The sequence below is a fragment of the Erinaceus europaeus genome, chromosome 3, assembly GCF_950295315.1.
Source record: "Erinaceus europaeus chromosome 3, mEriEur2.1, whole genome shotgun sequence".
NCBI lineage: Eukaryota > Metazoa > Chordata > Mammalia > Eulipotyphla > Erinaceidae > Erinaceus > Erinaceus europaeus.
In genome coordinates, this window is record NC_080164.1 from 14,468,705 (window position 1) to 14,495,889 (window position 27,185).

Genomic DNA, 27,185 nt, shown 5'->3' on the forward strand with positions numbered 1-27,185 from the left:
AGCGCAAGGACCTGTGTAAGGATCCTGGTTGGAGTCCCGGCTCCCCACCTGCAGGGGGAGTCACTTCACAGGCGGTGAAGCAGGTCTGCAGGTGTCTTTCTCTCCCCCCTCTGTCTTCCTCTCCTCTCTCCGTTTCTCTCTGACCTATCCAACTACAGCGATATCAATAACAACAATAATAACTACAACAATAAAACAACAATGTCAGGAGTCGGGCGGTAGCGCTGCGGTTTACGCGCACGTGGTGCAAAGTGCAAGGACCGGAGTAAGGATCCCTGTTGGGAGACCCGGCTCCCCACCTGCAGGGGAGTCGCTTCACAGGCAGTGAAGCAGGTCTGCAGGTGTCTCTCTTTCTCTCCCCGTCTCTGTCTTCCCCTCCTCTCGCCATTTCTCTCTGTCTTCCCCTCCTCTCGCCATTTCTCTCTGTCCTATCCAACAACGAAGACATCAATAATAACTACACTCATGAAGATTCCCCCTTGTAGGTGGGGATGGGGCTTGAACTTGGATCCTTGTACACTGTAACCTATATGTGTCACCACTCAGCCCCTGTTATATTTTATTGAGAGTTAGAGAGAGTGAAAGAGACTACAGCAATGAAACTTCCTTCAGTAAGGATCCCGGTTCGAGCCACCGCCTTCCCACCTGCAGGGGAGTCGCTTCACAGGTGGTGAAGCAGGTCTTCAGGTGTCTATCTTTCTCTCTTCCTCTCTATCTCCCCCTCCTCTCTCCATTTCTCGCTGTCCTATCCAACAACAATGACAGCAATGACAACAACAACAATAACTACAACAGCAACGATGAACAGCAAGGGCAACAAAAGGGGGAAAATAGCCTCCAAGAGCAGTGGATTCATAGTGCAGGTACTGAGTCCCAGCAATAACCCTGGAGGCAAAAAAAAAAAAAAAAAAAGAATTCCTTCAATGTGATGTGGGACAGGCTCAAACCTGAGCTGAGCACGTGACAAAGCAGCACACTATTCAAGTGAGCTACTTCTCCCGCTCTCTGAGTTTCTTTAGATTCCAGATCATACTGTGGAGAGGTGTGTGGAATTTCCCTTCAAGTCAGTGGCCCCTTGTCTTTCTTCAGTCTTACAGTCAGCCCTCCTTCAACAATACTGGTAACCTGCTTTCTGACCTGATCACCTCGAAGAGTGAGGGGTTGACGGGATGCTGATAGGGACATGGAGGAAGGACATCTCTGTTGATTCTGCACACCTCTGCTTAGACTTTGGAAAATCTGTATGCTTATCTTCCAAAATCATACCTTCCATCAAGTTTTGGAATAGTGCAGATGAGAATTGCAGGGGTTGGGCAGACAGCAAAGTTAAGTCCCATTTAGTATTCAAGTAAATATTTCTTCCTCTAAAAAGAAATCTTTCTAGATTCCTGGATCTACCTCTCTCTCTAAAAGTACATACTCTTTTAAAAATATTTTATTTATTAATTTAATGAGAAAGAACAGAAGAGAGAAAGAAAGAACCAGACATCACTCTGGCATATGTGCTGCCAGGGATTGAACTCAGGACCTTGCGCTTGAGAGTCCAATGCTCTATCCACTGCACTATCTCCTGGGCCACCTGGATCTCTTTTGAATGAAGGGAAGGGTCTGACATGGAACTCAGAGTAAAACTAATTCGTCCGCTCATTCAGTCATTCATTCACCCCCAGCACACATCCCATAACCATGAAGCCCTGTCTCCCCTGTATAATATCTTATTTTCTGGGGACAGTCCTAACATAATTGTTATCCATCGCTAGGCTGCAGTTCCCGGCACACTCCACTCAACACCACCCCCAGCTTTCATGCTCAGATCCAATCAGGTGAGTAACTAGGGTAAGTACCTCTCTGCTACTTTCATAACCTTCTCAACTCCAAGTAATGAATGCATTTCATTGGGGTTTGGGTTGAGTTGTAGGAGCTAGTCGTTGTCCACGAGTTTAGTCCAGAGTAGATGCTAGATAGCAGATGGACTGAACTAATGGATGGATGGGTGGATGAGTGGGTAGGTCCGTGGGTGGTTGAATGAATGGAAAGGTGGGTTGGTGCATAAATGAATTAATGGGTGGGTGGGGGACGGAAGGATGATGGATGGATGAGTAGGTGGGTGGGTGGATGGATAGATGGATGGATGGATGAGTGGGCAGGGAGAAGGGTGGGTGGACTGATGGGTGGCTGGGTGGGCGGGTGGATGGATTAGTGGGTAGGTGGGTGGGTGCCCACGCGTTTGCTGGCCTCCCTCGCCGTGCTCTCTGGTCCGTGGGCTAATGACTGGCCGCCCAGCCAGGCTCGGCGCTGGAGCCGGGTCGATCCCCCGGCCCCGCCCGGCCGACCCCACCTTTCGGCGCGCCCCGCCCGCCGCCCCTGCCGTGGCCCCTCCCCGCGCAGGTCCCGACTCCAGCCGCACCTCCTCGGGCTCTGCAGTGGCGGCGGGGCGGCGAGCGGAGCTCCAGCCAGCGGGCCGGGGCTGCAGCCGAGCGGGGCCGGGGCAGCAGCGGGGACCCTTGGAGGCGGGGCCCCAGGGACCGCGATGGGCGTGGAGATCGAGACCATCTCCCCGGGAGACGGTACCGGCGGTGGCGGCGGAGGGGTCCCGGGCGGAGCCGTGGGGGGGGGGGGGTCCGGAGGTGGCGCGATGGGTGCCAAAGGGTGGTGGTGGGGGCGCCCCCGACGGGATTGTTGGGGCGTCTGGGAGACATCGTCCCCGCAGCCTTCCCCGCCCGCGCACCGAGGGAACCGGCGGCCGGAGCGGGGGGCTGCGGCGGGGGCTGCGGCCGCCACCGCCCGGGGCCTGGGGGGGCCGCTGGAGGCTGCGCCCCTGGTTGCTCCGCGGCTGCCGCCCTCCGGGCGGGGTTCAGCTCCCTGCCCTCGCCCCGCTGGGGGCATCTGGAGACCCCGCGAGGGACGCGGCTTCGGGGTTCCCTCCTGCAGGGGCGCCCCACCCCCAGCCCGGGGCGCGCCCAGGGTCGGGTGGTCCCCGGGGCGGGGCGGCGAGACGCGCGCGGAGAGGCGCCCCCTGCGCCCCCTGCGCCCCGGGCCGCTGCTGCAGCCGGCTGTCTGTCCCCCAAGCCCCTGCGCCCCACCTCCCGCGGCCTCCAAACTTAACCCCCAGACCTCCAGCCCCAGGGCGTACTCCAGCCGCCGCCCGACCTCCACTGTCCGACCCCGGACCCCTCAAAGTCAGCAAGTCCCAAACTAAACTCCGAGTCCCAGGCCCACCCTCCCAAGCCAGACATCCCGGGAGCCCTCGCCCTACAGAGGCAGGTCTGGTTGTGCAAGGCATTGCCTTTTTCTTGATCTGTATTATTATTATTATTATTATTATTATTATTATTATTATTCAGAGTACTGTTTAGGGGATTGAACCAGGGGCCTGGCAGCGTCAGGCATGAAGGTCTTTTTGCATCACCATTGTGCTATCTCGCCAGCTCTTTCTTGGTGCCTTAAGATGGACCGCAGGCAGACAGACTAGAGCCCCCATTTCTGCGGGTTTTGAGTGGCAGCTGTCATGTGAGACATCACCGCCCCCTCTCCAGGAAGTAGCTGCGCCTCTTGGTTCCAGGCCACCTTCCTTGTTGCGAGGGGTGGTCCCTTGACACCCTAATCTTGGCTGTCCTTATCCTGTTCCCTGACTAGGACTACAGACCCACCCTTCCTTCCTTCCTTCCTCCCTCTCTCTTTCCATTCTTTCTTTCTTTCTTCCTTTCTTTCTTTCTTTTTTCCTTCCTTCCTTCCTTCCTTTCTCTCCTTTCTCTCTTTCTATTTCTTTCTTTTTTTTTATTATAAAGATTTTATTTATTTATAATGAGAAAGATAGGAGGAGAGAGAAAAAACCAGACATCACTCTGGCATATGTGCTGCCGGGTATCAAACTCAGGACCTCATGCTTGAGAGTCCAAAGCCTTATCACTGTGCCACCTCCTGGGCCACTCTTTCTTTCCTTCATCCTTTCTCTCTTTCTCTCTCTCTGGATCTACTTGTAAGGCAAGTCTGCAGGATTTTGGCTTTCTGCTGTCTGCCCGGTGAAGGAACTATACAAGGGCCAGGCGACCAGATAAAAATCAGTATTTCAATTAGGTTACAAGGAGCTGGGGTTCTTCTCTGGGCAAAGTTTTCTGTCATGTTCTGCCTGGTCCACCCTACCCCGTTTTTTTTGTTGTTGTTGTTTTGTTTTTTGCCAGAGCGCTGCTCAGCTCTATCTGGTGGTAGTGCAGGGACCATCCCGCTGAAGATCTTACTGCTACAGCACCTCAGCCCTTGCCTGGGTTCAGGCCGCTTTAGTCATCTCTTACTGGGTTTTAGCATCTAAGATGGCCTCCCAGCCTCCTGTCTCACTATTCAGTCTTCAGTCTGGTCCCCCACCTCAGCCTTACACCCCCCACTACACGCTCTTTTTCTTTCCTTTTGAAAATCAGGGTTTTTGCTGAGACTTATTGCCTCCAGTGCTGTGTCGTTCCTGGTGACAATTTTTCCCTTAAAAACAAAAACATAGGGAGTTGGGCTGTAGCGCAGAGGGTTTAGCGCAGGTGGCGTAGAGTGAGGACTGGCATAAGGATCCCGGTTCGAGCGCCTGGCTCCCCATCTGCAGGGGAGTCGCTTCACAGGCGGTGAAGCAGGTCTGCAGGTGTCTATCTTTCTCTCCCCCTCTCTGTCTTTCCCTCCACTCTCCATTTCTTTCTGTCCTATCTAACAACAATGACATCAATAATGACAATAAAACAGCAAGGGCAACAAAAGGGAATAAATAAATAAATATTTATTTAAAAACCCCACATTTATTTATTTAATTTGACAAGACAGAAATTGAGAGTGGAAGGGGAGAGAGAGAGGGAGAGAGACACCTCTAGCACTGCTTCACTACCTGTGAATTTACCCCCTGCAAGTGGGGACTGGGGGCTTGAACCTGGGTCTGTGCGCATGGGAATGTATATGCTTAACCAAGTTAAGGTAGAGGGTGAGAGAGATACATAGAGAGACAGGCAGACAGAGAAAGACCTGCATCACTGCTCCATCACTCGTGAAGATTTGCCCCTGCAGGTAGGGACCACTGATTTAAACCTGGGTCCTTATCCATGTTATTTTTTTTTTAATTAAAAAACATTTTTTTAAGGAGTCGGTGGTAACGTAGCAGGTTAAGCGCATGTGGTGCCAAGCGCAAGGACCGGCTTAAAAATCCTCGTTCAGCCCCCGGCATCCCACCTGCAGGGGAGTCGCTTCACAGGCAGTGAAGCAGGTCTGCAGGTGTCTGTCTTTCTCTCCTCCTCTCTGTCTTCCCCTCTTCTCTCCATTTCTCTCTGTCCTATCCAACAATGATGACATCTATAACAACAACAATAATAACTACAACAACAATAAAAAAACAACAAGGGCAACAAAAAGGGAAATAAATATTAAAAAATTATAAGATAAAAAGTTAAAAATACTGACAAGGCCATAGGATAAGAGGGGTATAATTCCTTATAATTCCCACTACCAGAGTTTCATATCCCATCCCCTCCCTTGAAAGCTTTCCTATTCTTTATCCCTCTGGGAGCATGGACCCAGGATCATTATGGGGTGCAAGAGGTGGAAGGTCTGGCTTCTGTAATTGCTTTTCTGCTGAACATGGGCGTTGGAAGGTTAATCCATACTCCCAGCCTGTTTCTGTCTTTCCCTAGTGGGGCAGGGCTCTGGAGAGGTGGGGTTCCAGGACATATTGGTGAGGTCATTTGCCCAGGAAAGTCAGGTTGGCATCATGGTAGCATCTGGAACTTGGTGACTGAAGAAGCATTAAGATATAAAGCAGAACAAATTGTTTAATAATCAGGAACCTAAAGGCAAGAATAGAGCAGATGAGATTTGGGGGTGTCCACTTTGGAAAAAGCTACTAGGTCAATTTTAGGTCTATTCCAAGGGGCCCATGACTTTACTAAGTTTTGCCTGAGCCTGACAGCTAACATGAAGGTGGACCAAAGGTGTTGACTGGGGAGATAGTGTCAGAAGTTGGAAATAGGACTAGGAAGCTGGATCAAGGAAGAGAGTAGCTCCCAAATATGGGAAAAGTATAGAAATACCGTTAACTGTAAACCCCATCAATTTGATCTGGGGCCTATATTCAGTACGGGAGCCTGTACAACCTCTGTGTCCCGGTAGGTCTGAGCTCGCATTCTGTGGTCATGGCTAGGAACATTCTAGACTGCACTCATTGCCGGACCCATCTTCCTCGAGTGGTAGAGGATTTTGGCCCAACCTCCCTTCAGAGAATGGAACAGTCCCTACCATTATGGATCCACATTGAGAGCAAGGTCCTGTAGGGGCCCACAAAGGGGTTCATTATGTTGTTCCTCATGGAGATGACCAGTGACAGTGGAGAGAGGGATCTGTTAGAGGTCTAGGCCCATCATGTCTGTGTGGGAACCCCCAGGATTCCCTGGCTAGGGCCCCAGGAAATGAGGTGGCCTGGTAGTAACCAAAAGAACCATCATTAAAGTATACAGGTCTTTTGCCCATATCTAGCTTTTGTAGTCCTTACTTTGTCTGACAAGGTTAGTCTTGGAGTGATTGAGGTAAGTGAAGTAGGAAGTAGGTGAGGAGGGTATCTAGGTCTAAGTAGAAACTGTTTGATTAAATACTTTATGCTGTCCTTTTAGGTCTTTCTACTTGCTTGCTGTACTTCTTGTGCATGTTATTAATATCATGCCCATCTTATCAGTTAAACCATCAGCCACCCCCCCCCTTTCTATAACAGCCTGAAGACTCTTTTAAGTGTGCATTGGATCATGTTTTTGTCCTAGGTGTAAAATATTTTTCTAAAGATTGACCCATTTATTAGAGATGAAAAGAACAGAGCATCCTTCCCATATATGCTGTGCTGGGGGACTGAACCTGGGACTTCACGCATGCAAATTCTGCACCTGACACAGCCACCACCCTTTGCTGTGGTGTAAAATATTTTAGTGAATCTTCCTTTTCCTTCTCTGAGCTTTGGAGATAGAATCTCTTGTGTTAACACGAGTCCTTTCCCCTGGCCCCAACATTTCTGCCAGCTTTCCAAGCTGTCTGCGAGTTGTTAAACACTCTGGCTGTTCAGCAAATATTTGTTGGCTGTGTCTGAGACCCTGAGGTTACAGCAGTGAACGGGACAGTCTCCAGTCTCTGGCCGTCTCTGGGCCTTTGAACTTGCTGTTTCTTCCCTGACTTTCCTCGTGCTTCCTCTGGCAACTTTCCTTTCTTCTTTGCTTCCTTCCTTTCTATCTTTCTCCTTTTAGATTTATTTGTTAATACAAAAAGAGAGAAAGAGGAGGAAGAGAGAGAAGCAGAGCACCATAAGCAATGTCAGAGATGGAACTTGGGACTTTAAAGTCCAGCACTCTATAGACACTCCTGGGCTGAACTGCTCAGTTTTTTTTCTCTTTTTTTCTGTTTTTGGTCTCCAGGGTTATTGCTGGGGCTCAGTCCAGTGCTCCTGGCAGCCATCTTTTTTCCATTGTTGTTATGGTTGCTGCTGTTGTTGTTGGACAGGACAGAGAAATTGAGAGATGAGAGGAAGACAGAGAGGGGGAGAGAAAGAAAGATAGACACCTGCAGACCTGCTTCACCACTTCAAAGTGCCCCCTGCCCCCCCCCACACACAGGTGTGGAGCTGGGGGCTCAAACTGGGATCCTTATACTTCACGCTATGTGGGCTTAACCCGGTACATTACTGCCCAGCCCCCAGCTCCTTATGTTGAAGATCCAGCTTCGCCATTATCCTCTCTCTGCTTTCCCTGACAGCCCCAGCTTGTTGCTAGCTCCTCTTTCCTATGGGCTCAATTAGTGGACCTCCGCAGACATTGTTCCCCATACGCATCCCCACCCCCAGTCTAAAATTCCACCCAGATTTCTACCTCCACAGCAGACTTTCCATGTGCCCACTTGCTGCAGGCCCTTAACTCACCACCCGCACACATCTGTGCTCCGCAGACTCCCCCAGTGAAGGAACTTAGGTCCGCTGCCATCCACCCAAACTGCAAACCCCAGCCTGGTGCTCCTTTCTCCTCCTCTCAAATCCCGGACCCCATTTCTACTCCATCAGCTTCCGCTGCCAGTTCCTGTCTTCAAAATGCATCTGCAGTTTCCTTTTGCTCTCTCCTCTGCTACCCTTTGGCTCATTCAAGCCATCATTGATTTCCTGTCTGGATTATTGCAACAGGCGCCTCGCCGTCCGTCTGACACGGTGGCATTAGTGAGCTTATAAAATCTTAACTCGGGTTATGTCATTCTCGACCTCAGTGGCTTCCTATTGGGCTTAGAATTCAGTACAGCTCTGCAAGGGCCCGAGTGATCTGGCTCTTTCTGGTCTCTCTCTCTCTCCCCTTCCTACCTTTCTATCTTCCTTCCTTCCATTTTATTCATCTGTTTTATTTATTTATTGCCACCAGGGTTATTGCTGGGGCTCGGTGCCTGCACTACGAATCAACTGCTCCCGGACACCATGTTTCCCATTTTGATGCCCTTATTGTTGTTATTATGCCCTTATTGTTGCTGTTGTTGCCATTGCTGTTGTTGTTGTTGGATAGGACAGAGAAGTTGAGAGAGGAGGGGAAGCCAGAGAGGAGGCGAGAAAGACAGATCCTTACACCGGTCCTTGTGTTTCACGGCATGTGTGCTTAACCTGCTACACTACCGCCCGGCCCCCTATTCATTTATTTTGAATGAAAGAGAGATACAGAGAGCCAGATACAGAGATAGAGAGACCAGACAACTGCTCAGCTCTAGCTCACGGTGGTGCTAAGGATTGACAGGGACCTCACAGGCTCAGGCAGGAAGGTTTTTGCAGAGTCCTGATGCTGTCTCCCCAGCCCTCCTTCCCTTCTTTCCATCACTGAGCCCCCCTCTGTTCTACACACACACTGATCCTTTCCTGCCTCCAAATCTGTGCTCCATTTGTTCCTTTTCTCAGCATTGTGCCCATCCTCCAAGCTTATTTGTTCATTTATTTTAAAGATTTTTATACATTTATTACTAAGGAGAAGGAGAGATAGGAGCAGACAACCACTCTGGCACATGAGATGTTTTGGGGTCTCATGCTTCACCCACTGTGCCACCTCCTGGGCCACTCATCCGTGACGGCTGAATGTCACTGTGACAGGCTGTCCTGACTTCGTTGGGCCACCCTCTCTAAAATGAATTGTCCCACGATCCCTTTCCCTGTTCAGCATTGTATTTATAGATGATTTGCTACAATCTATACCGATCCTGTCATCTTTTTTTTTTTTTTTTTTTTGCTTCTAGGGTTATCGCTGGGACTCAGTGCTAGCACAGCACTATGACTTCACTGCTCCTGGCAGCCATTTTTTTCCCTTATTTTATTTTATAAGACAGAGAGAAATTGAGAGGAGATGGGGAGTTAGAAAGAGAGAAAGATAGACACCTGCAGACCTGCTTCACCGCTCCTGACGCATCCCCACTGCAGGTGGGGAGTGGGGACTTAAACCCAGGTTCTTGTACAATCTCCTAGTGTTGGTCTGCTTCTAAATTCTGCTTCTAAGACCCCTTCTGTTTCATTGGTTTAATCCCCCCTACTTAACACTGTATTCCATTTACATAACCACTGTTAACTACTGTTAACACCGCCCTGCCTCCAGGGCATTGGTTTAATCCTCACTGTTTTGCACACTTTTTCCTTCTCCCCACCCCGTATCCTATGTACATCCTCTTCAGACCTGACTCTTCTGCCTCAGGATATACAAGCACAAGATTGTGATTAGAGATAGCTTAGATTGTGCTGCATTCCACAAGAATAAAGACTGAACTGCGTACCACTCAGCCATGAGTCCCTGGTCGTCTCTCTCTCTCCCACCCACGAAGCTAGCCTGGCATCCTAGCCCCACAATCCTGTCTTCATGAAAAATATTTATTGGAGGCCAGGTGGTGGTGCACCCGGTTAAGCACACATAATATGAAGCGCAAGGATCTAGCTCTGAGCCCCTTACCTGCAGAGAGGAAGCTTCACAAGTGGTAAAGCAGGTCTGTAAAGTGTCTGTCTTTCTCTCTCCCTCTCTACCTTTTCCTCCTCTCTCAATTCATCTCTATCCCATCCAATAACAAGGGAAAAACGGCTACCAGGAATAGTGGTTTCATCGTGCCAGCACTGAGCCCCAGATAACCCTGGAGGTAATATGTATTTAATAGGACAGAGAGTAATTGAGACAGTAGGGAGAGAAAAAGAGAGACACCTGCAGCACTGCTCATGAACTTTCTTCCCTGCACATGGGGACAGGGGCTTGAACCTGAGTCCTTGCACATGTCTGTTTGACTGTTGTTTGCCTTCCACCATTAGACCGTAGACTCCAAAAGTAGGGTCTTGTCTGATTGGTTGATTGCTATGGCTACCAAGTCAGACCCAGGTTTTCCCCCTTGGGATTCAGTAGAAATTTATGAGTCACTACATTCAATCATTCTTGAGTGAGCTCGTCACCCTGCATCATAATCTCTGATCTCTGTGTCCACATCCCCGCCGTCATCCCAGTCCTCTGTCCCTCCGGGACTCTGGACTCTTGCCCAGGCTTGGAATGTAGAGGGCTGATAGGAAAAGTTTGGGGGGTTGGGGGGCTGGGGGGACGGAGGAAGATGAAAGGAGCAAAAAGACAGGAAAAGGGCCAGTAGAGAGTGGGATTGACAGGCCCAAGGGGGTCCTGTTCAGATCGAGGCTGGAGAGGTGACGTGACTAATCTAACTCTGGACAGATGCTAAGGCTGTGGGCATCTGCGTGGAATGGGGATCTGCATTTCTGGCGCAGTCACTCCTGAATGTTCTGGGTGACCTCCATCCATCTCTCTCTCTTTTTCTCCCACCCTTCCTCCCTCCCTCCTCCTCTCTTCCTATCTTTTTTTTTTTTTTTGTATTATCTTTATTTATTGGATAGAGACAGATAGAAATTGAGAGGGAAGGGAGTGATAGAGACAGAGAGACACCTGCAACACTGCCACACTCACAAAGTTTGTCCCCTGTAGGTGGGGGCTGGGGGCTCGAACCTGGGTCCTTGCACATTGTAATGTGTGCACAACCAGGTTCGCCACCACCTGGCCCCCTTTTGCTCTTTCTTCATCTTTTTTTTTTTTTTTTTTTTTACCAGAGCACTGCTTATCTCCGGCTTATGGTGGTGTGGGGGGTTGAACCTGGGACTTTGGAGCCTCAGGCACGAGTGTTTCTTTGCATAACCACTATGCTATCTACCCCCACCATGTTCTTTATTGCCACCAGGGGACTCTCTGGGACTCTGTCTGCTTAGAGAGACCACGGCTCTTGGCAGCTTTTTTTTTCTTTCTTTATTGTTTCATTTTCATGTTCTTTTTTTTTTTTCTTTCCTTTTTTTTTTTTTTTCTTTCCTCCTCCAGGGTTATTGCTGGGCTCGGTGCCTGCACCATGAATCCACCGCTCCTGGAGGCCATTTTTTCCCCCTTTTGTTGCCCTTGTTGTAGCTTCGTTGTGGTTATTATTATTGCCCTTGTTGACGCAATTCGTTGTTGGATAGGACAGAGAGAAATGGAGAGAGGAGGGGAAGACAGAAGGGGAGAGAAAGATAGACACCTGCAGACCTGCTTCACCGCCTGTGAAGCGACTCCCCTGCAGGTGGGGAGCCGGGGGCTCGAATCGGGATCCTTACGCTGGTCCCTGCGCTTTGCGCCACATGCGCTTAACCCACTGTGCCACTGCCCGACCCCTCCTTTTTTTTTTTTTAAAGATTTTATTTACTTATTAATGAGAAACATAGGAAGAGAGAAAGAGCCAGACATCACTCTGCCACATGTGCTGCTGGGGATCGAACTCAGAATCTCATGCTTGAGAGTCTGATGCTTTATCCACTGTGCCACCTCCCGGACCACTTCTTTTCTTTTTCTTTTTACTTGATAGGACAGAGAAAAGTTGAGAGGGGAGGGGGAAATAAGAGAGGAAGAGTGACACCTACAGCCTTGCTTCACCACCTGCGAAGCTTCCTCCTTGCAGCTGGGATCCAGGGACTTGAACCTGGGTCTTCTTATACCAGGTGACTTTTCAATATCCTGTTCATTCATCTGTTTCCTTACAGGAAGGACATTCCCCAAGAAGGGCCAGACGTGTGTGGTGCACTACACAGGTAAGCCTCACTCCCTCAGTCCTGCCTGCGCCTGTTCCTTCCTCAGCGGGGCTCCCCTCTGGTCCTCCGCACAGTAAGGTAGCTGCTCCCCAGAATCAGGAGAACCTAAGAAGCCCAGTCTTCCTCTGAACATCTCTCTCCCTGCTCCTTCTGCCAGCTTTGTGGGAGTGAAGAACCGGGCTTGAGAGGCTAGCCCCACCGTCCACTTAGTACCAGTGATGACCCTCTCTGTGCCACTCCTCAGCTGTCACCCCACGTTCCCCCATCATGCCTTGGACACGGTGGCACCCTGGCTCTGGTGTTTAGACTTCCCTCTGGCTTTTGTTGGTTTTGTTCTTTTACTTTTTTATTTTTAAAATAAAAAAAAAAATTTTTAATCTTTATTTGTTGGATAGAGACAGTCAGACATTGAGAGGGAAGGGGGTGATAGAGAGAGAGACAGAGACACCTGAAGCCCTGCTTCACCACTTGTGAAGCTTTCCACCGACAGGTGGGGACTAGGGGCTCGAACCTGGGTCCTTGTGCACTGTGACAGGTGCGCTCAACCAGGTGTGCCACCACCTGGCCCCTTGTTCTTTTATTTTATTTATTTATTTATTTAGCCTCCAGGGTTACTGCTGGGGCTCGGTGTCTGCACTACGAATCCACTGCTCCTGGAGGCCATTTTTCCCTTTCTGTTGCTCTTGTTGTTTATTGGTGTTGTTACTATTATTGTTGTCATTGTTGTTGGACAGGACAGAGAGAAATTGAGAGAAGAGGGGGAAAGAAAGACACCTGCAGACCTGCTTCACCGCCTGTGAAGCGACTCCCCTGCAGGTGGGGAGCCGGGGGCTTGAGCTGGGATCCTTACGTTGGTCCTTGCGCTTTGCGCCACGTGCACTTAACCCGCTGCGCTACCGCCCGGCCCCCTGTTCTTTTATTTTGAGTAGACAGAAATTAAGAATGGAGGAAGAGCAAGAGAGGGAAAGAGAAAGAGACCCCTCTTGCTCTCTCTTTTTTCAAAATTTCTTTATTGGGGAATTAATGTTTTACATTCGACAGTAAATACAACAGTTTGCACATGCATAACATTTCCCAGTTTTCCATATAACAATACAGCCCCCACTAGGACCTCTGTCATCCTTCTTGGACCTGTATTCTCCCCACCCACCCACCCCGGAGTCTTTTACTTTGGTGCGATACGCCAATTCCAGTTCAGGTTCTACTTGTGATTTCTTCTCTTTCTCTTTTAGAATACTGCTTCACCATTTGTGAAGCTTTCCTCCTACAAGTGGGGACTGAGGACTTGAACCCAGGTCCATGTGCATGGTAACCCAGGTGCACCACTGCATAGCCCCTGAAAGCCCCTCTTAAAGCCCCCAAAGCTCTGAGCTCATCACCCTTTTCTGTCCAGCAGTTCAGTTCTACTGCAGGGAAGGTTGACTTCCTTTCTTTTTTCAGCAAGGACCGTCAGTTCTATAGCACCTGCTGTGTGCCAGAGGCTGTGCTGGGCTCTGGGGGCACAAAACTAAAAGAAGGACTCCAGGTGTTAGATTAGCTTCCCCAGTGAGATGTGTGCTTTACTCTGAGCATGGGCCCAGCGCCACATGGGAATGCCACAGCTCCAGGGGAAGCTCTAGTGCTGTGGTGTCTTTCCCTCTCCTCCTCTGTCTCATTCTCTCTGTCTGGGGAAAAAATAAAGCATGAAAAAGTCACCTTGGGAGTATTGAAAATTTACATGCTTGAGACCCTCCTGCTGGAAAAGGAAAAAGAGGGGGCTGGGCGGTAGTGTAGCAGGTTAAGCGCATGTGGCGCAAAGTGCAAGGACCGGTGTAAGGATCCTGGTTCGAGGCCCTGGCTCCCCACCTGCAGGGGAGTCACTTCACAAGTGGTGAAGCAGGTCTGCAGGTGTCTATCTGTCTCTCCCTCTCTCTCTCCCCCTCCTCTCTCTATTTCTCTCTGTCCTATCCAACAGCAATGACAGCAATAATAATCACAACAATAAACAACAAGGGCAACAAAAGGGAAAAAAATAGCCTCTGGGAGCAGTGGATTCATAATGTGGGCACTGAGCCCCAGTGATAACCTTAGAGGCAAAAATAATAATAATAATAATGGAAATAAAATAGAAAGAAAGAGAGAGATAGCATAATGGTTATGGATTTCCTGCCTGAGGCTCCAAGGTCCCAGGTTCAGTCCCCAGCAGCACCATCAGCCGGATCTGAGCAGTGCTCTGGTTAAAAAAAAGTAAGAGGAGAAGGAAAAAAAAAAAAAGTAAGGGGAAAAAAAATGGAAAAGAAGGATTCCTGTTTCTTGGGTCATGGGGATGATGGGAAGGAAGACGAGGCATGCAGAGACTCTGGTGCAGTGTGAGGGGTAGGGGAACCGTGGGGTAAGGGTCCCTTTCTCTGTTGCCCCCCCTCCACATCGTCTATATTGCAAGCCCAGCTGTACTGAGGAACATTCTAGGTGGGGTTCCTTAAGGACTGCTGGCAGGAAGCTCCCATGCAGGTGTTTGTTCCATGGGGGTGAGCACTCTGCCTTGTGACCTGCTTCTCAATGCGACAAACTTGGTGGTAGACACTTAGCATACAGCAGGGCCACTCTAATTGCCGGGACATCTTCGGCTGTGGCCTTTTTTAGCAATTCTCTGGTCCAGTGTGAAGTGCCGGGTTAATTCTAGGCAGGTGGCGCGGGTACTTCTCAGTCTGTGTCGCCAGATCCTGACGTCAGTGAGCCGAGGCTGTGTTTTCTTTCCTGGTGCTTTGGCCTCGTTGCCACCAGTCCTCTGGGGTCACCTGTGTGATTGACTGACTGACTGTTCTCCACGTTGCAGACAGATCAGTGCCGGTCCCGTGACTGAAACCCAGCTGCAGAAGCTTCGCGCATGCTCAAAGAGCCCTGCCATTCTCTGCAGGGCCCTGGTTTGGGGAAGGATGTCAAACCTGACAGGAGGCTGGGTGAGGAGGTGGCTCAGGCACAGAGAGAGCTCCTACTCTGCATGCTCGAGGCCTTGGGTTCGATCCCTGGCATCGCATGAATGCAACCAAGACAAACCTAGAAGTCCAGGGATGGTGGAGCAGTGCTGTGAACTTCCTCTCTCGTTCTCTTATAAACAAATAAATGTGTGAGATTTTCTTTTATTTATATAATGTCTTTTAAAATTTTATTTATTTATCAATGAGAAAGATAGGAGGAGAGAGAGAAAGAAACAGACAGACATCACTGTGGTACATGTGCTGCCAGGGATCAAACTCAGGACCTCATGCTTCAGAGTCCAGAACTTTATCCACTGCACCACCTCCCGGACCACTGAGATTTGTTTTTTTGTTTTTTTTTTTTCATAGAAATTCAGAGGTTGGAGGAGATAGCCTTATTTTAATTAAATTTTTTTATTATCTTTATTTATTGGATAGAGACAGCCAGAAATCAAGAGGGAAGTGGATTATAGGGAGAGAGACAGAGAGACACCTACAGCCCTGCTTCACCACTCACAAAGCTTTCCCCCTGCAGGTGGGGAACCAGGCTCCTTGCGCCTTGTAATACGTGCCACCACCCGGCCCCGGGAGGTCGTTTTGATTTGAATCTTTGGCTTGATTTCAGTGATAACAATAATAACTGACCATTTAGGTAGTTTCTTCAGAGTTTGCTTTGAGTTTTATTGAAAGGTCATGATAAAAGCCAGAGAGAGCTCACCCAGTAGTGGGAGTGCCTCATCATTCACAAGCTCCGGCATGTGAGAACACCACAGCACTGGGTGAGGCTCTTTGGACTGTGAAGCAGTGCTGTGGTGTCTTTCCTCTCTCCACATCTCTCTCCCTCTCTCCTTTGCTGTGTCTAAAATAAAAAAGAATAAGAAAGTTGGCTCAGGAATGACAGTACTGGGAATGTGTGAGGCCCAGGTGTCTTATTAAACATTAGGTAGGTGGGGGTAGATAGCATGATGGTTATGCCTCATGTCTGAGGCTCCAGTGTCCCAGGTTTAGTCCCCCACACCACCATAAACCAGGGCCAAGCAGTGCTCTAGTTAAAGTAATAAAAAATAATAATAATAACGGGAGTTGGGCAGTAGCACAGCGGGTGCAGAGCACAAGGACTGGCGTAAGGATCCTGGTTCGAGCCCCGAGGCTCCCCACCTGCAATGGAGTTCCTTCACAAGCAGTGAAGTAGGTCTGCAGGTGTCTGTCTTTCACTTCTCCTCTCTGTCTTCCCCTCCGCTCTCCATTTCTCTCTGTTCTACTCAACAACATCAATAAATATAAATATAAATATTTATATAAATATTTATAGTAAAATAAAATAATGATAGAAGTATGGACTTGAAATTTTTGGGTGGGGATAGATAGCATAGTGGTTATGCAAAGAGATTTTCATGCCTGAGGCTCTAAAGTCCCAGGTTCAATCCCCCATACTACCATAAACTAGAGCTGAGTAGTGTTCTGGTTTAAAAAAAAATTAGGCAAGGGAGGGGTCAAAGTTTATTATTCCCCCATATGGATACCCAGTTGGTCCAGCAACATTAATTCAAACGCCTGCTTTATCAGTTGCCTTGTGGTGACACCTTCCTCAGACCAGGTGACCTACTCGTTGACCACCTACACATGTGGGTCTGCTGGCAGACTGCACGGTTTTGTCTGAACTTGCAGCAGTAGAGAAGTGAATGCAGTGTGAAATAGACTAAGGAATCCAAATAAACTGGAGGTGAGAAAGTTGGTCTTTAAATGGGGCATGTGAGTGTGCCAGGTGACAGCTCAGTGGGAAGCAAGCAGGACTTACCGACTGGGGTCTGTGCATGACCAGAAGTGTGTTTACGCAAGTGCGAGTCTGCACACAGATCTGTGTATCTAAATATTTTCTCGGCATCTGTTTGACGATTGGGGGTTTTTCCACACAGTGTGTGGCTGTGCTTATGTGCACATCCATGAGGCTCTCTGTACTCGGATATCTTAGCAACCTGTGTGTGTGTGTGTGTGTGTGTGTGTGTGAGAGAGAGAGAGAGAGAGAGAGAGAGTTTGTATTGGGTCTCCTTGAGACTCCATCTGTGTGGGCCTGTTTTCTTCTCTGCCTGAGTCAGCACGGAGGACACCATCCAAATGTGTTCTGCCCAGAAAGGAGGCAAACAAGGCTGTTTTTCTCCTGTACGCTGAAGTTGTCAGAATTAAGAGATCAGACTCAGGAGATGCTGAGACATGAAGCTGCCCAGACGTCCATGTGGCAGAGCAAGGCCACCAGAGAGGAAGCAGCCTGTCCCTGTCCAGCTTCACCTGGTTTAATGGCATGGTCAGGTGGGAATTGGTGTAAGAGCCTACCGGCCTGGTTTCTTTTCTTTTTTTTTTTTTTTTTTTGGGTCATTGGAGCATCACTGCTCCTGGCCAGCTTTTTGAGATAGAAATAGATAGACAATGGGAGGGGCCAGGCGGTGGTGCACCTGGTTAAACACCTACATTCCAGTGCTCACTGACCCAGGTTCAAGTCCCTGGTCCCCACCTGCAGGGGGAAAGCTTCATGGGTGGTGAAGCAGGGCTGTGGGTAGCTCTCTGTCTCTGTCTCCCCCACCCCTTTCAATTTATCTCTGTCTCTAATAATAAATAAATAAATAAAAAGAAATTTAAAAAACCTAAAAAGAAAGAGAGACAAAGGGAAAACCTAAAAGAGAGAGAGACAGAAGGAAAGACAGCATAGCATCAACATTTCCTTCGGTGTGATGGGGGCTGGGCTCAAACCTGGATCATGAGTTACCTGAGTGAGATACCTAGAAGACCCTGACTCCAAATGCTTTTTAGTTCAAGGGAAGCGGGAGTCGGGCTGTAGCATGTTAAGTGCACGTGGTGCAAAGCGCAAGGGCCGGTGTAAGGATCCCGGTTCGAGCCCCCGGCTCCCTACCTGTATGGGGAGTCACCTCTCAAGCGGTGAAGCAGGTCTGCAGGTGTCTATCTTTTTCTCCTCTCTGTCATCCCCTCTTCTCTCCATTTCTCTCTGTCCTATCCAACAACAGCTATGACGACAATAACAAACTACAACAAACACAACAACAAGGGCAACAAAATGGGGAAAATAGCCTCCAGGAGCAGTGGATTCGTAGTGCAGGCACTGAGCCCCAGAGATAACCCTGGAGGCAAAAAATAAAGATAAATAAATAAATAGTTCAAGGGAAGCAAGAAGTAGTCTTGGAATAGTGGGCGGGGTAGATAGCATAGTGGTTCACAAAAGATCTTCCTGTCTGAGGCTCCGCATTCCCAGATTCAATCCCCAACACCACCCATAAGCCAGAGCTGAGCAATGCTGAGGTAAGTAAATAAATAAATAAAAATACAAAAAAGAGAAAAACAAAAGAGAAAATGGCTGGATAGAGAAAAGCTTGCTGGAGAGAGTGCCTCTATCACCAAGTGCATGGCCCGGGTGTGAATCCAAACACTACTTGAGAAATAGACTTTGCAGGCAGGGTAGGTAGCATAGTGGTTATGCAAAAAGGCTCCAGGGTCTCAGGTTCAACCCCCAGCACCATCATATGCCGGAACTGATCACTGCTCTGGTTTAAAAAAAAAAAACACTCTTTTAGGGGGCCAGGTGGTGGCACAGTTGATTGAGTGCATATGTTAGTGCTTAAGGACCCGGGTTCGAGCTCCTGGTCTCCACCTGCAGGGGGAAAGCTTCGCAAGTGGTGAGGCAGTGTTGCAGGGGTCTCTCTCCTCCTCTGTCACCCCCTTCCCTCTTGATTTCTGGCTGTCTCTATCCAGTAGATAAATAAAAAATAAAAGAGAGAGAGTTCTAAAAAAATAAAATAAAATCAGGTTAAATCTTTTAAAAAAGAAAGAAATACTATGGCAGTGGGGCCAAGTGGTGGCACAGCCAGCAGAGTGCATAGAGTACCACGCAAGGATCTGAGTTCAAGCCCTGGTCTTTCCCTGAAGCGGAGGAGAGGGCAGCTTCATGAGCTGTGGAGCAGTGCTACAGGTGTCAGCCTTTCTCCCTTTTATTAAATGTCAAAGTGACTCCCTTTGTGGTGAAGTCATGCATCCATGAGACCCTGCTGTCACACACACAATTTAGATGCAAGTAGAAAAGCAGCTCTTGAGTCTGAGGCATTTGCATAAGACACATCTTCAGGGGTGACGAAGTACTGACAGCTAGAAGCTGAGGCAGGCCCCACGCTGCTGGAGACGGCAACTACACAGCTCCAAGTTCAGACAGCTGTGTATGGGGTCTGGAGGCCTCGCTGACTTGCTGGGTGGCTTTAAAACAAACGGGGTTGGGCGGTAGCAAAGTGGGTTAAGCGCTGGTGGCGCAAAGCGCAAGGACCAGTCTGAGGATCCTGGTCCGAGCCCCCGGCTCCCCACCTGCAGGGGAGTCGCTTCACAGGCAGTGAAGCAGGTCTGCAGGTGTCTTATCTTTCTCTCCCCCTCTCTGTCTTCTCCTCCTCTCTCCATTTCTCTCTGTCCTATCCAACAACGAATGACATCAACAACAATAATAATCACAACAAGGCTACAACAACAAGGGCAACAAAAGGGGAAAAAAATGGCCTCCAGGAGCGGTGGATTCATGGTGCAGGCACTGAGCCCAGCAATAACCCTGGAGGCAAAAAATAAATAATCAAACAGTAAAGCTTTCTTTATTTCGAGAGAGACCCAGAGCACTACTCTTCTCTGGCGTACACTCTGCTGTGAAGTGAACCCAAGACCTCATGCATGCAGACCCTCTTCTCCGCCACTCAGCTACCTCCCTGGCCACAGGCTGGGCTGCTTCCCTCTGCTCTTTAATGCAGGGTGTGTCTTGTGCTCTGAGGATTTTACATGGTGGAGGAGCCTTGGGAAAACCAGGTGAGGACTCGGTTGGAGGCTGAGATGCCTGGGAAAATAGATCTTCAGGCTGAAGAATGAGAGCAAACAAACAAACAAACAAACAAAACAGAAACACTGTCAGGTGCAGGAATACTTGACAAAGGTGTGACCTGACTAGAGCACAGGAGGGAAGAGCAGAGAGAGGGCCGACAGTAGCAGATGCTGCAGAGCTGTGTGGGCATGAGGGCTCTGCCCTGAGAGCGGTGAGTGCCACTCAGGTGCTTTAGGCATTGGTGAAATATGGCCAGGTGTGTGCCTGTGTGGATCTGTGTTTAAATTCTTCTGGGTGGGCTGGGGAGACAGTATAATGAAACTGCAAAAGGCCATTCCTGCATGAAGCACCGAAAATCCCCAAAGTTCAATCCCCAGCACCACTATAAGCAAGAGCTGGTCAGTGCTCTGGCATATCAGAAGAAGGGGGAAAAAAAAGTCCTTCTGGGTTCTGTACAGAAGAGTGAGGATTAGGGGCCGGGTGGTGGCGCACCTGGTTGAGCACACATTAACAATGTGCAAGGACCCGGGTTCGAGCCCCCAGGCCCATCTGTAGGGGGAAAGCTTGTGAGTAGAGTGAGGCAGTGTTGTAGATATCTCTGTCTCTCTCCCTATTACCCTCTTCCTTCTTGATTTTGGGCTGTCTCTATTCAAGAAATAAAGATAATACCAAAGAGAGAGAGAGAGAGAATTCAAGCCCCCCAGCTCCCCGCCTGCCGGGGAGTCGCTTCACAGACGGTGAAGCAGGTCTGCAGGTGTCTGTCTTTCTCTCCCCCTCTCTGTCTTCCCCTCCTCTCTCCATTTCTCTCTGTCCTAATGACAACATCAATAACAACAATAATTAGGACAACAACAACAATAAAAACAAGGGCAACAAAAGGGTAAATAAATAAATATAAAAAAATTAAAAGACGAATGAGAATGGGGAAAGGCACACAGTGGGACTTGATGGCGACCTGGTCAGACCACAGGGAGTTAGTTGGTGCTAACAGACATGGAAAAAGCAGGTGGATTTCAAAGGTCTGTGGGATGTGGTGCTCGAGGCTGCCCATGGGGGGAGAGGGAGGGTGTGCGTGGGCAGCCAGGACAGGGAAATCTCAGAGAGAAGCGGGTCTGCGCGGAATAGGAATCCCATTTCAAACATCTTGCACTGGGAGTTGACTGACTCTTTTCCACCTGATTCTGGCTTGTCACAGGAATGCTCCAAAACGGGAAGAAGTTCGATTCATCCAGAGACAGGAACAAGCCTTTCAAGTTCAGGATTGGCAAACAGGAAGTCATCAAGGGGTTTGAAGAGGGCGCGGCTCAGGTAGGATGGGGGGGGGGGGGCCTCCCTGTTGAGGGGATTTGGAGAGTCCAGCGTCTGGGGACTAGCACTCTACCCTCCTCCTCTGCCCAGTCACGGGCCACTGCTTTGACTCTGTCACCACGGCAAGGTGACGCCACCTAGCGTCAGTCCTGGCTTTGTGCCTCCCGGTCTTGCATTGCCTTTGTGTCTCTGGGGACACCTCTCCACACCTGCTCAGAACTAACTGAGGAGGCCTCTGAGCCACCCAGCACTGAGACAGCAGGGGAGTTGGGGTGGGGTAGTCCAAGGTGGGTGTTTTAAACATTAAGAATAGACCAATTTGCACAGACATTGCAGAAATAGTGCATTCCCATATATGTTTTACTCAGCTTCCTGAATATGAACATCATACACACTCTGGATGATGACCAAAATCATTACTATCAGCTGCTGTTTTCAGAACCATTAAGTATGTTACTCAAATCCCAACAGTCAGCTCACGAGTGCTGAGAGGGAGTCTTTTAAAAATATTTATTTATTCTCTTTTGTTGCCCTTATTGTTTTATTGTTGTAGTTATTATTGATGTCATCGTTGTTGGATAGGACAGAGAGAAATGGACAGAGGAGGGGAAGACAGAGAGGGGGAGAGAAAGACAGACACCTGCAAACCTGTTTCACTGCCTGTGAATCAACTCCCCTGCAGGTGGGGAGCCAGGGCCTTGAACCAGGATCCTTACGCTGGTCCTTGCGCTTTGGGTCACGGGCGCTTAACCTGCTGCGCTACCGCCCGACTCCCGAGAAGGAGTCTTAATGACTGCTGTGCAGAGCCTCGGTTCACCCTTCTTCCTGGGTTTATGAAGCTATTTGCTGTTCTGTAGCAGGTCTCTACCTGCCAGGCCTTGCAGGGAACTCCAAACTCTTATTTTAAAAAGTTTTTATTTATTTATTTGATAGAGAAATTGAGAGGGAAAGTTGAGATAGAGAGGAAGTGAAAAACAGAGACACCTGCAGTCCTGCTTCACTGCTTGTGAAGCTTCTCCCCGGAAGTGGGGACCAGGGGCTTGAACCTGGGTCTTTGTGCATGGTAACATGTATGCTCTACCGGGAATGCCACTGCCCAGCCCCTCTTTTTTTTTTAAATTATACTTTATTTATTTTCCCTTTTGTTTCCCTTGTTTTTTTATTATTGTTGTAGTTATTATTGTTGTTGTTATTGATGTTGTCATTGTTGGATAGGACAGAGAGAAATGGAGAGAGGAGGGGAAGACAGAGAGGGCGAGAGAAAGACAGACATCTGCAGACGTGTTTCACTGCCTGTGAAGTGACCCCCCTGCAGGTGGGGAGCTGGGGGCTCAAACCGGGATCCTTATGCCGGTCCTTGCTCTTTGCGCCACCTGCGCTAAACCTGCAGCGCTACTGCCCGACTCCCTCTAACTCTATTTTTATTTATTTAATGTAACACTGGGAAATGAACCAAGGGTCTCACCTACATATATACCGATGTGTGGCTTCCTCAGTCCGATTTTTAAATGCTGTATCCTTAGAGAAGGAGACAGAGAGGCAGACAGAGGAGAGAAGGGGAGAGACACCAGAACACCACTCCATCTTCCATACAGCTCCCTTGGTGCTCCCTTTTTCTTTTCTTTCTTTCTTTATTTCTTTCCTTTTGTTGCTCTTGTTGTTTTATTGTTGTAGTTATTACTATTGTTGTTGTTGGATAGGACAGAGAGAAATGGAGAGTGGAAGGGAAGACAGAGAGGGGGAGAGAAAGACAGACGCCTGCAGACCTGCTTCACCACTTGTGAAGCGACTCCCCTGCCGACTCCCCTGCCTCCTCCCTGGGGAACCGAGGGCTTGAACCGGGATCCTTATGCCGGTCCTTGCGCTTTGCGCCACCTGTGTCTAACCCGCTGAGCTACTGTCCAACTCCCCATGGTGCTCCTATGTGATGCTTGGATCAAATCCAGGCTCTTGTGCATAGTTAGGTGTGCACTCTACTTAGCTGAGCTACCTCCCCCCTCATGACCTCTAAACTTTTCTGCTGATCTCCTGTCACTAATTTGAGTGTGTACATGTACATGTGCTCTTAATATCCTTCCCTTTGGGCTCCTTTGGAAGAGTAAGGAACAATGAGCTAATTTCCCCAGAGAAATTAGAAAGCAGTGCCCCATGGAGTCTATGTCCTGTAACTGTGCACGGGCATTTAGGTTGCTTCCATATTTTGACTATTTGTAAATAATGCAGCTGGGGGCTGGGCGGTGGCACACCAGGCTAAGTGCACATAGTACGATGTGCAAGGACCCTGCACAAGGATCCCAGTTCGAGCCCCTGATTCCCCACTGAAGGGGGGTCGCCTCACAAGTGGTGAAGCAGGTCTGCAGGTGTCTTTCTCTCTCCGTCTTCCCTTTCCCTCTCAATTTCTCTGTCCTATCTAAAAAAAAACAAATGGCCTCCAGGAGCAGTGGATTTGTAGTGCAGGCACTGAGCCCCAGTGACAACCCTGAAGGAAAATGATGATGATAATCATAATAATAACTCAGCTGTGAACATGGGGGTGCGATGCCTCTTTGAATTAGTGTTTTCATGCCTTTTTGATCAATGTGTAGAAGTGATATTGCGGGGAGTCAGGCAGTAGCGCAGCAGGTTAAGCGCATGTGCTGCAAAGCACAAGGACCGGCATAAGGATCCCAGTTCGAGCCCCCAGCTCCCCACCTGCAGGGGAGTCGCTTCACAGGCGGTGAAGTAGGTCTGCAGGTGTCTGTCTTTCTCTCCCCCTCTGTCTTCCCCTCCTCTCTCCATTTCTCTCTGTCCTATCTAACAACGACGACATCATCAACAACAACAATAACCACAGCAACAATGAAAAACAACAAGGGCAACAAAAGGGAAAATAAATATTTAAAAAAAAACTTAAAAAAAGAAAGAAGTGGTATTGCTGGATCATCAGATGTTTCCATTTCTATTTAAAACTTCTCTCTTTTTATTCATTTTATTTATTTATTTATTCATTAAGAATGATTGGTGGAGAGAAAGAAGCAGATATCACTCTGGTACATGTGCTGCTGGGGATTGAATTCAGGACCTTATGCTTGAGAGTCCAGTGCTTTATCCACTGCGACACCTCCTGAATCACTGCTTAAGACTTCTCCACACTGCTTCCCACAGTGGCTGTGCCAGTTTGCCTTGGACAGTGTCATGGAGTACCTTTTCTCCACATCCTCACCAATACTTGGTGCAGACCATTCTCCTTGGTGGAATCGTGTGTGTGTGTGTTTTAAAATTATTTAATTTTTATTTATTTTGGATAGAGACAGAAACTGGAGGAAAGGGGGAGATAGACCTGCAACACTGTTCACCACTCATGAAGCTTTCCCCTTAGGTGGGGAGCGGGGGCTTGAACTCAGGTCCTTGTGCATTGTAACAGGTGTGTACCACCACCCAGCTCCCATCTCTCTCTCTTTTTATTTTAAAAATATTTATTTCCTTTTGTTGCCCTTTTTGCTTTATTGTTGTTGTTATTATTGATGATGTTGTTGTTGGATAGGACAGAGAAATGGAGAGAGGAGAAGACAGAGAGGGGGAAAGATCTGCTTCACCACTTGTGAATCGACTCCCCTACAGGTGGGGAGCTGGGGGCTCGAACCAGGATCCTTATGCTGGTCCTTGCGCTTTGCGCCACCTGTGCTTAACCTGCTGCGCTACTGCTCGACATCCTCTTTATCTTTTTAAAAAAATATTTATGTATTCCCTTTTGTTGCTCTTGTTGTTTTATTGTTGTAGTTATTATTGTTATTGATGTCATTGTTGTTGGATAGGACAGAGAGAAATGGAGAGAGGAGGGGAAGACAGAGAGGGGGAGAGAAAGATAGACACCTGCAGACCTGCTTCACCGCCTGTGAAGTGACTCCCCTGCAGGTGAGGAGCCGGGGGCCTTGAACCAGGATCCTCATGCTGGTCCTTGGCGTTTTACGCCACCTGCGCTTAACCCGCTGCGCTCCTGCCCGACTCCCCTCAAACCGGGATTCTTATGCAGGTCCTTGTGCTCTGTGCCGCGTGCACTTAACCCGCTTCGCTACCGCTTGACTCCCCTTTTTTTTTTTTTTTTGTCTCCAGGGTTACCACTGGGGCTCAGTGCTGGCACTACAAACCCACTGCTCCTGGTGGCCATTTTTTCCACTTTATTAGATAGGACAGAGAGAATCTGTAGAGGGAGAGAGACGTCTGTGGCCATGCTTCACCCTGTGTGAAGCTACCCCCTGCAGGTGGGCATCTGGGGCCTTGAACCAGGATCCTTGTGCAGGTCCTTGAGCTTCTTACTACATGTACTTAACCAGGTGCACCCCCGCCTGACTCCTTGCCCCCATCTCAATGTTTTTTGTTTTTTTTTCAATTTTTTTTTCAATGTGTTTTTAATGTGCATTTCTCTAGTGGTGAGTCAAGTGGAGAGCTTCCTCCTGTGTCTGTGAGCCATGCGTATCTCTTCTTTAGGACGCTCTCTTCTGGCTTTTTTTCTTTTAAAATCAAACTGCGTCCTCTCTCTTCTCTCCCCATCTGCCCCCATCCCTGCTAGATGAGCTTGGGGCAGAGGGCGAAGCTGACCTGCACCCCTGATGTGGCGTACGGAGCCACGGGCCACCCCGGTGTCATCCCTCCCAATGCCACCCTCATCTTTGACGTGGAGCTGCTCAACTTAGAGTGAAGGCGGGAAGGACCTCACTGTTCGCACTGCGCTGTGCATAGCTGACGCTGCTGCTCTGCTGGCCCTCCTAGCGGGCTCGGCCACTGGGACGGCTCCTTCTGCTGGGGGCTCTTGATCAGTGCCCGCGGTGTCCATTCTCTCTGCCCAAGTTGCTCTGTATGTGTTCATGGTCACTGTTCACGCGCACCTTTGCTTGAGGAAGCTTCGGTTGCACACGGGAGCATTTCGGGTTGTGCATTTTGCGTGATGCATGTTGCAGCCATTCCTGATCAGTCGCAGGTTTCTTGTTTGCACAATCTCTACTGCCTTACTTTTCCTTAAGCCAGACACACAGGTGCTCAGACAGGAAACGTACATGGTGTACACCGAGGGACTCGAGCCAGTTACCTTTGCTGTCAGTTTTTCTCTTAGAACTCTTGTTGGCTTCTGACTTACATAATGTTCTACTTGGAAATGATGTGTAAAATAAAGGCTCTGTGCTCACCAACTTCCTGTCCGTTTTTATTGTGAGTAGGAAGTGTTCTGAGGACCACTTAAGCCAGTTGCCCTTGGGGAAAAGAATGGAAAGGAGCCAGGTAAGCAGGAGAGTGATAAATAGAATCGCTGCGGCCTGGGTGGGAGCACACCTGATTACTCATTCGGGTAGTATGACTGAGTAACTGTAGAACTACGTAGGATTACTAATCACAGTAGAATGCGCAAGAATGGGTTCAAGCCCCTGCTCCCCACCTGCAGGAGGGAAAGCTTTGAGAGCAGAAGAGTGTGCCACGGCTGTTCCCCCGCTTTTTTTTTTTTTTTAGATATTTATTTTCCCTTTTGTTGCCCTTGTTGTTTTATTGTTGTAGTTATTGATGTCGTTGTAGTTGGATAGGACGGAGAGAAATGGAGAGAGGAGTGGAAGAGAGAGGGGGAAAGAGAGACACCTGCAGACCTGCTTCACTGCCTGTGAGGTGACTCCTCTGTAGGTGGGGAACTGGGGGCTCAAACCAGGATCTTTATGCTGGTCCTTGCGCTTTGCGCCATGTGCGCTTAACCCACTGCGCTACCGCCCTACTTCCTGCCTTTGTTTTTTTACTGTTGTAGTTATTATTGTTGTTGTTATTGATGTCGTCGTTGTTAGATAGGACAGAGAGAAATGGAGAGAGGAGGGGAAGACAGAGAATGGGAGAGTGCGCCGCCCCGTCACGACCACCAGAGAGACTGACAAAGTCAACTCCTCTGGACCTGCATTCAGACTTCAAAGAAGCTGGGCAGAAGGACGGGAATGGGTCGACGCATTCTCCCCGTTAT

At 49.0% G+C, this 27,185-nt stretch overlaps 1 protein-coding gene across 2 annotated transcripts; it reads left to right on the forward strand.

Moving 5' to 3' along the window:
• Positions 1-2,378: 2,378 nt before the first annotated feature.
• FKBP1B (FKBP prolyl isomerase 1B) lies at positions 2,379-26,382 on the forward strand. 2 transcript variants are annotated; one of them, XM_060186648.1, is made up of 4 exons: positions 2,379-2,567; positions 12,050-12,097; positions 21,105-21,217; positions 25,767-26,382. In XM_060186648.1, the coding sequence occupies exons 1-4, from the start codon at positions 2,531-2,533 to the stop codon at positions 25,893-25,895; spliced, it is 327 nt and encodes a 108-aa protein (XP_060042631.1). In that variant the 5' UTR covers positions 2,379-2,530; the 3' UTR covers positions 25,896-26,382. The 2 variants fall into 2 exon arrangements, with proteins under 2 accessions (XP_060042631.1, XP_060042632.1); XM_060186649.1 differs by lacking the exons at positions 2,379-2,567; positions 12,050-12,097 and adding an exon at positions 13,369-13,392.
• Positions 26,383-27,185: the final 803 nt, after the last annotated feature.

What these genes read in the sequence shown, in the direction of transcription:
- FKBP1B (XM_060186648.1), top strand. Translation starts at nt 2,531, where the DNA reads ATGGGCGTGGAGATCGAGACCATCTCCCCGGGAGACG. An exon ending in GACCATCTCCCCGGGAGACG is followed by an intron (nt 2,568 to 12,049) that starts GTACCGGCGGTG and finishes GTTTCCTTACAG; the next exon opens with GAAGGACATTCCCCAAGAAG. An exon ending in TTGAAGAGGGCGCGGCTCAG is followed by an intron (nt 21,218 to 25,766) that starts GTAGGATGGGGG and finishes CATCCCTGCTAG; the next exon opens with ATGAGCTTGGGGCAGAGGGC.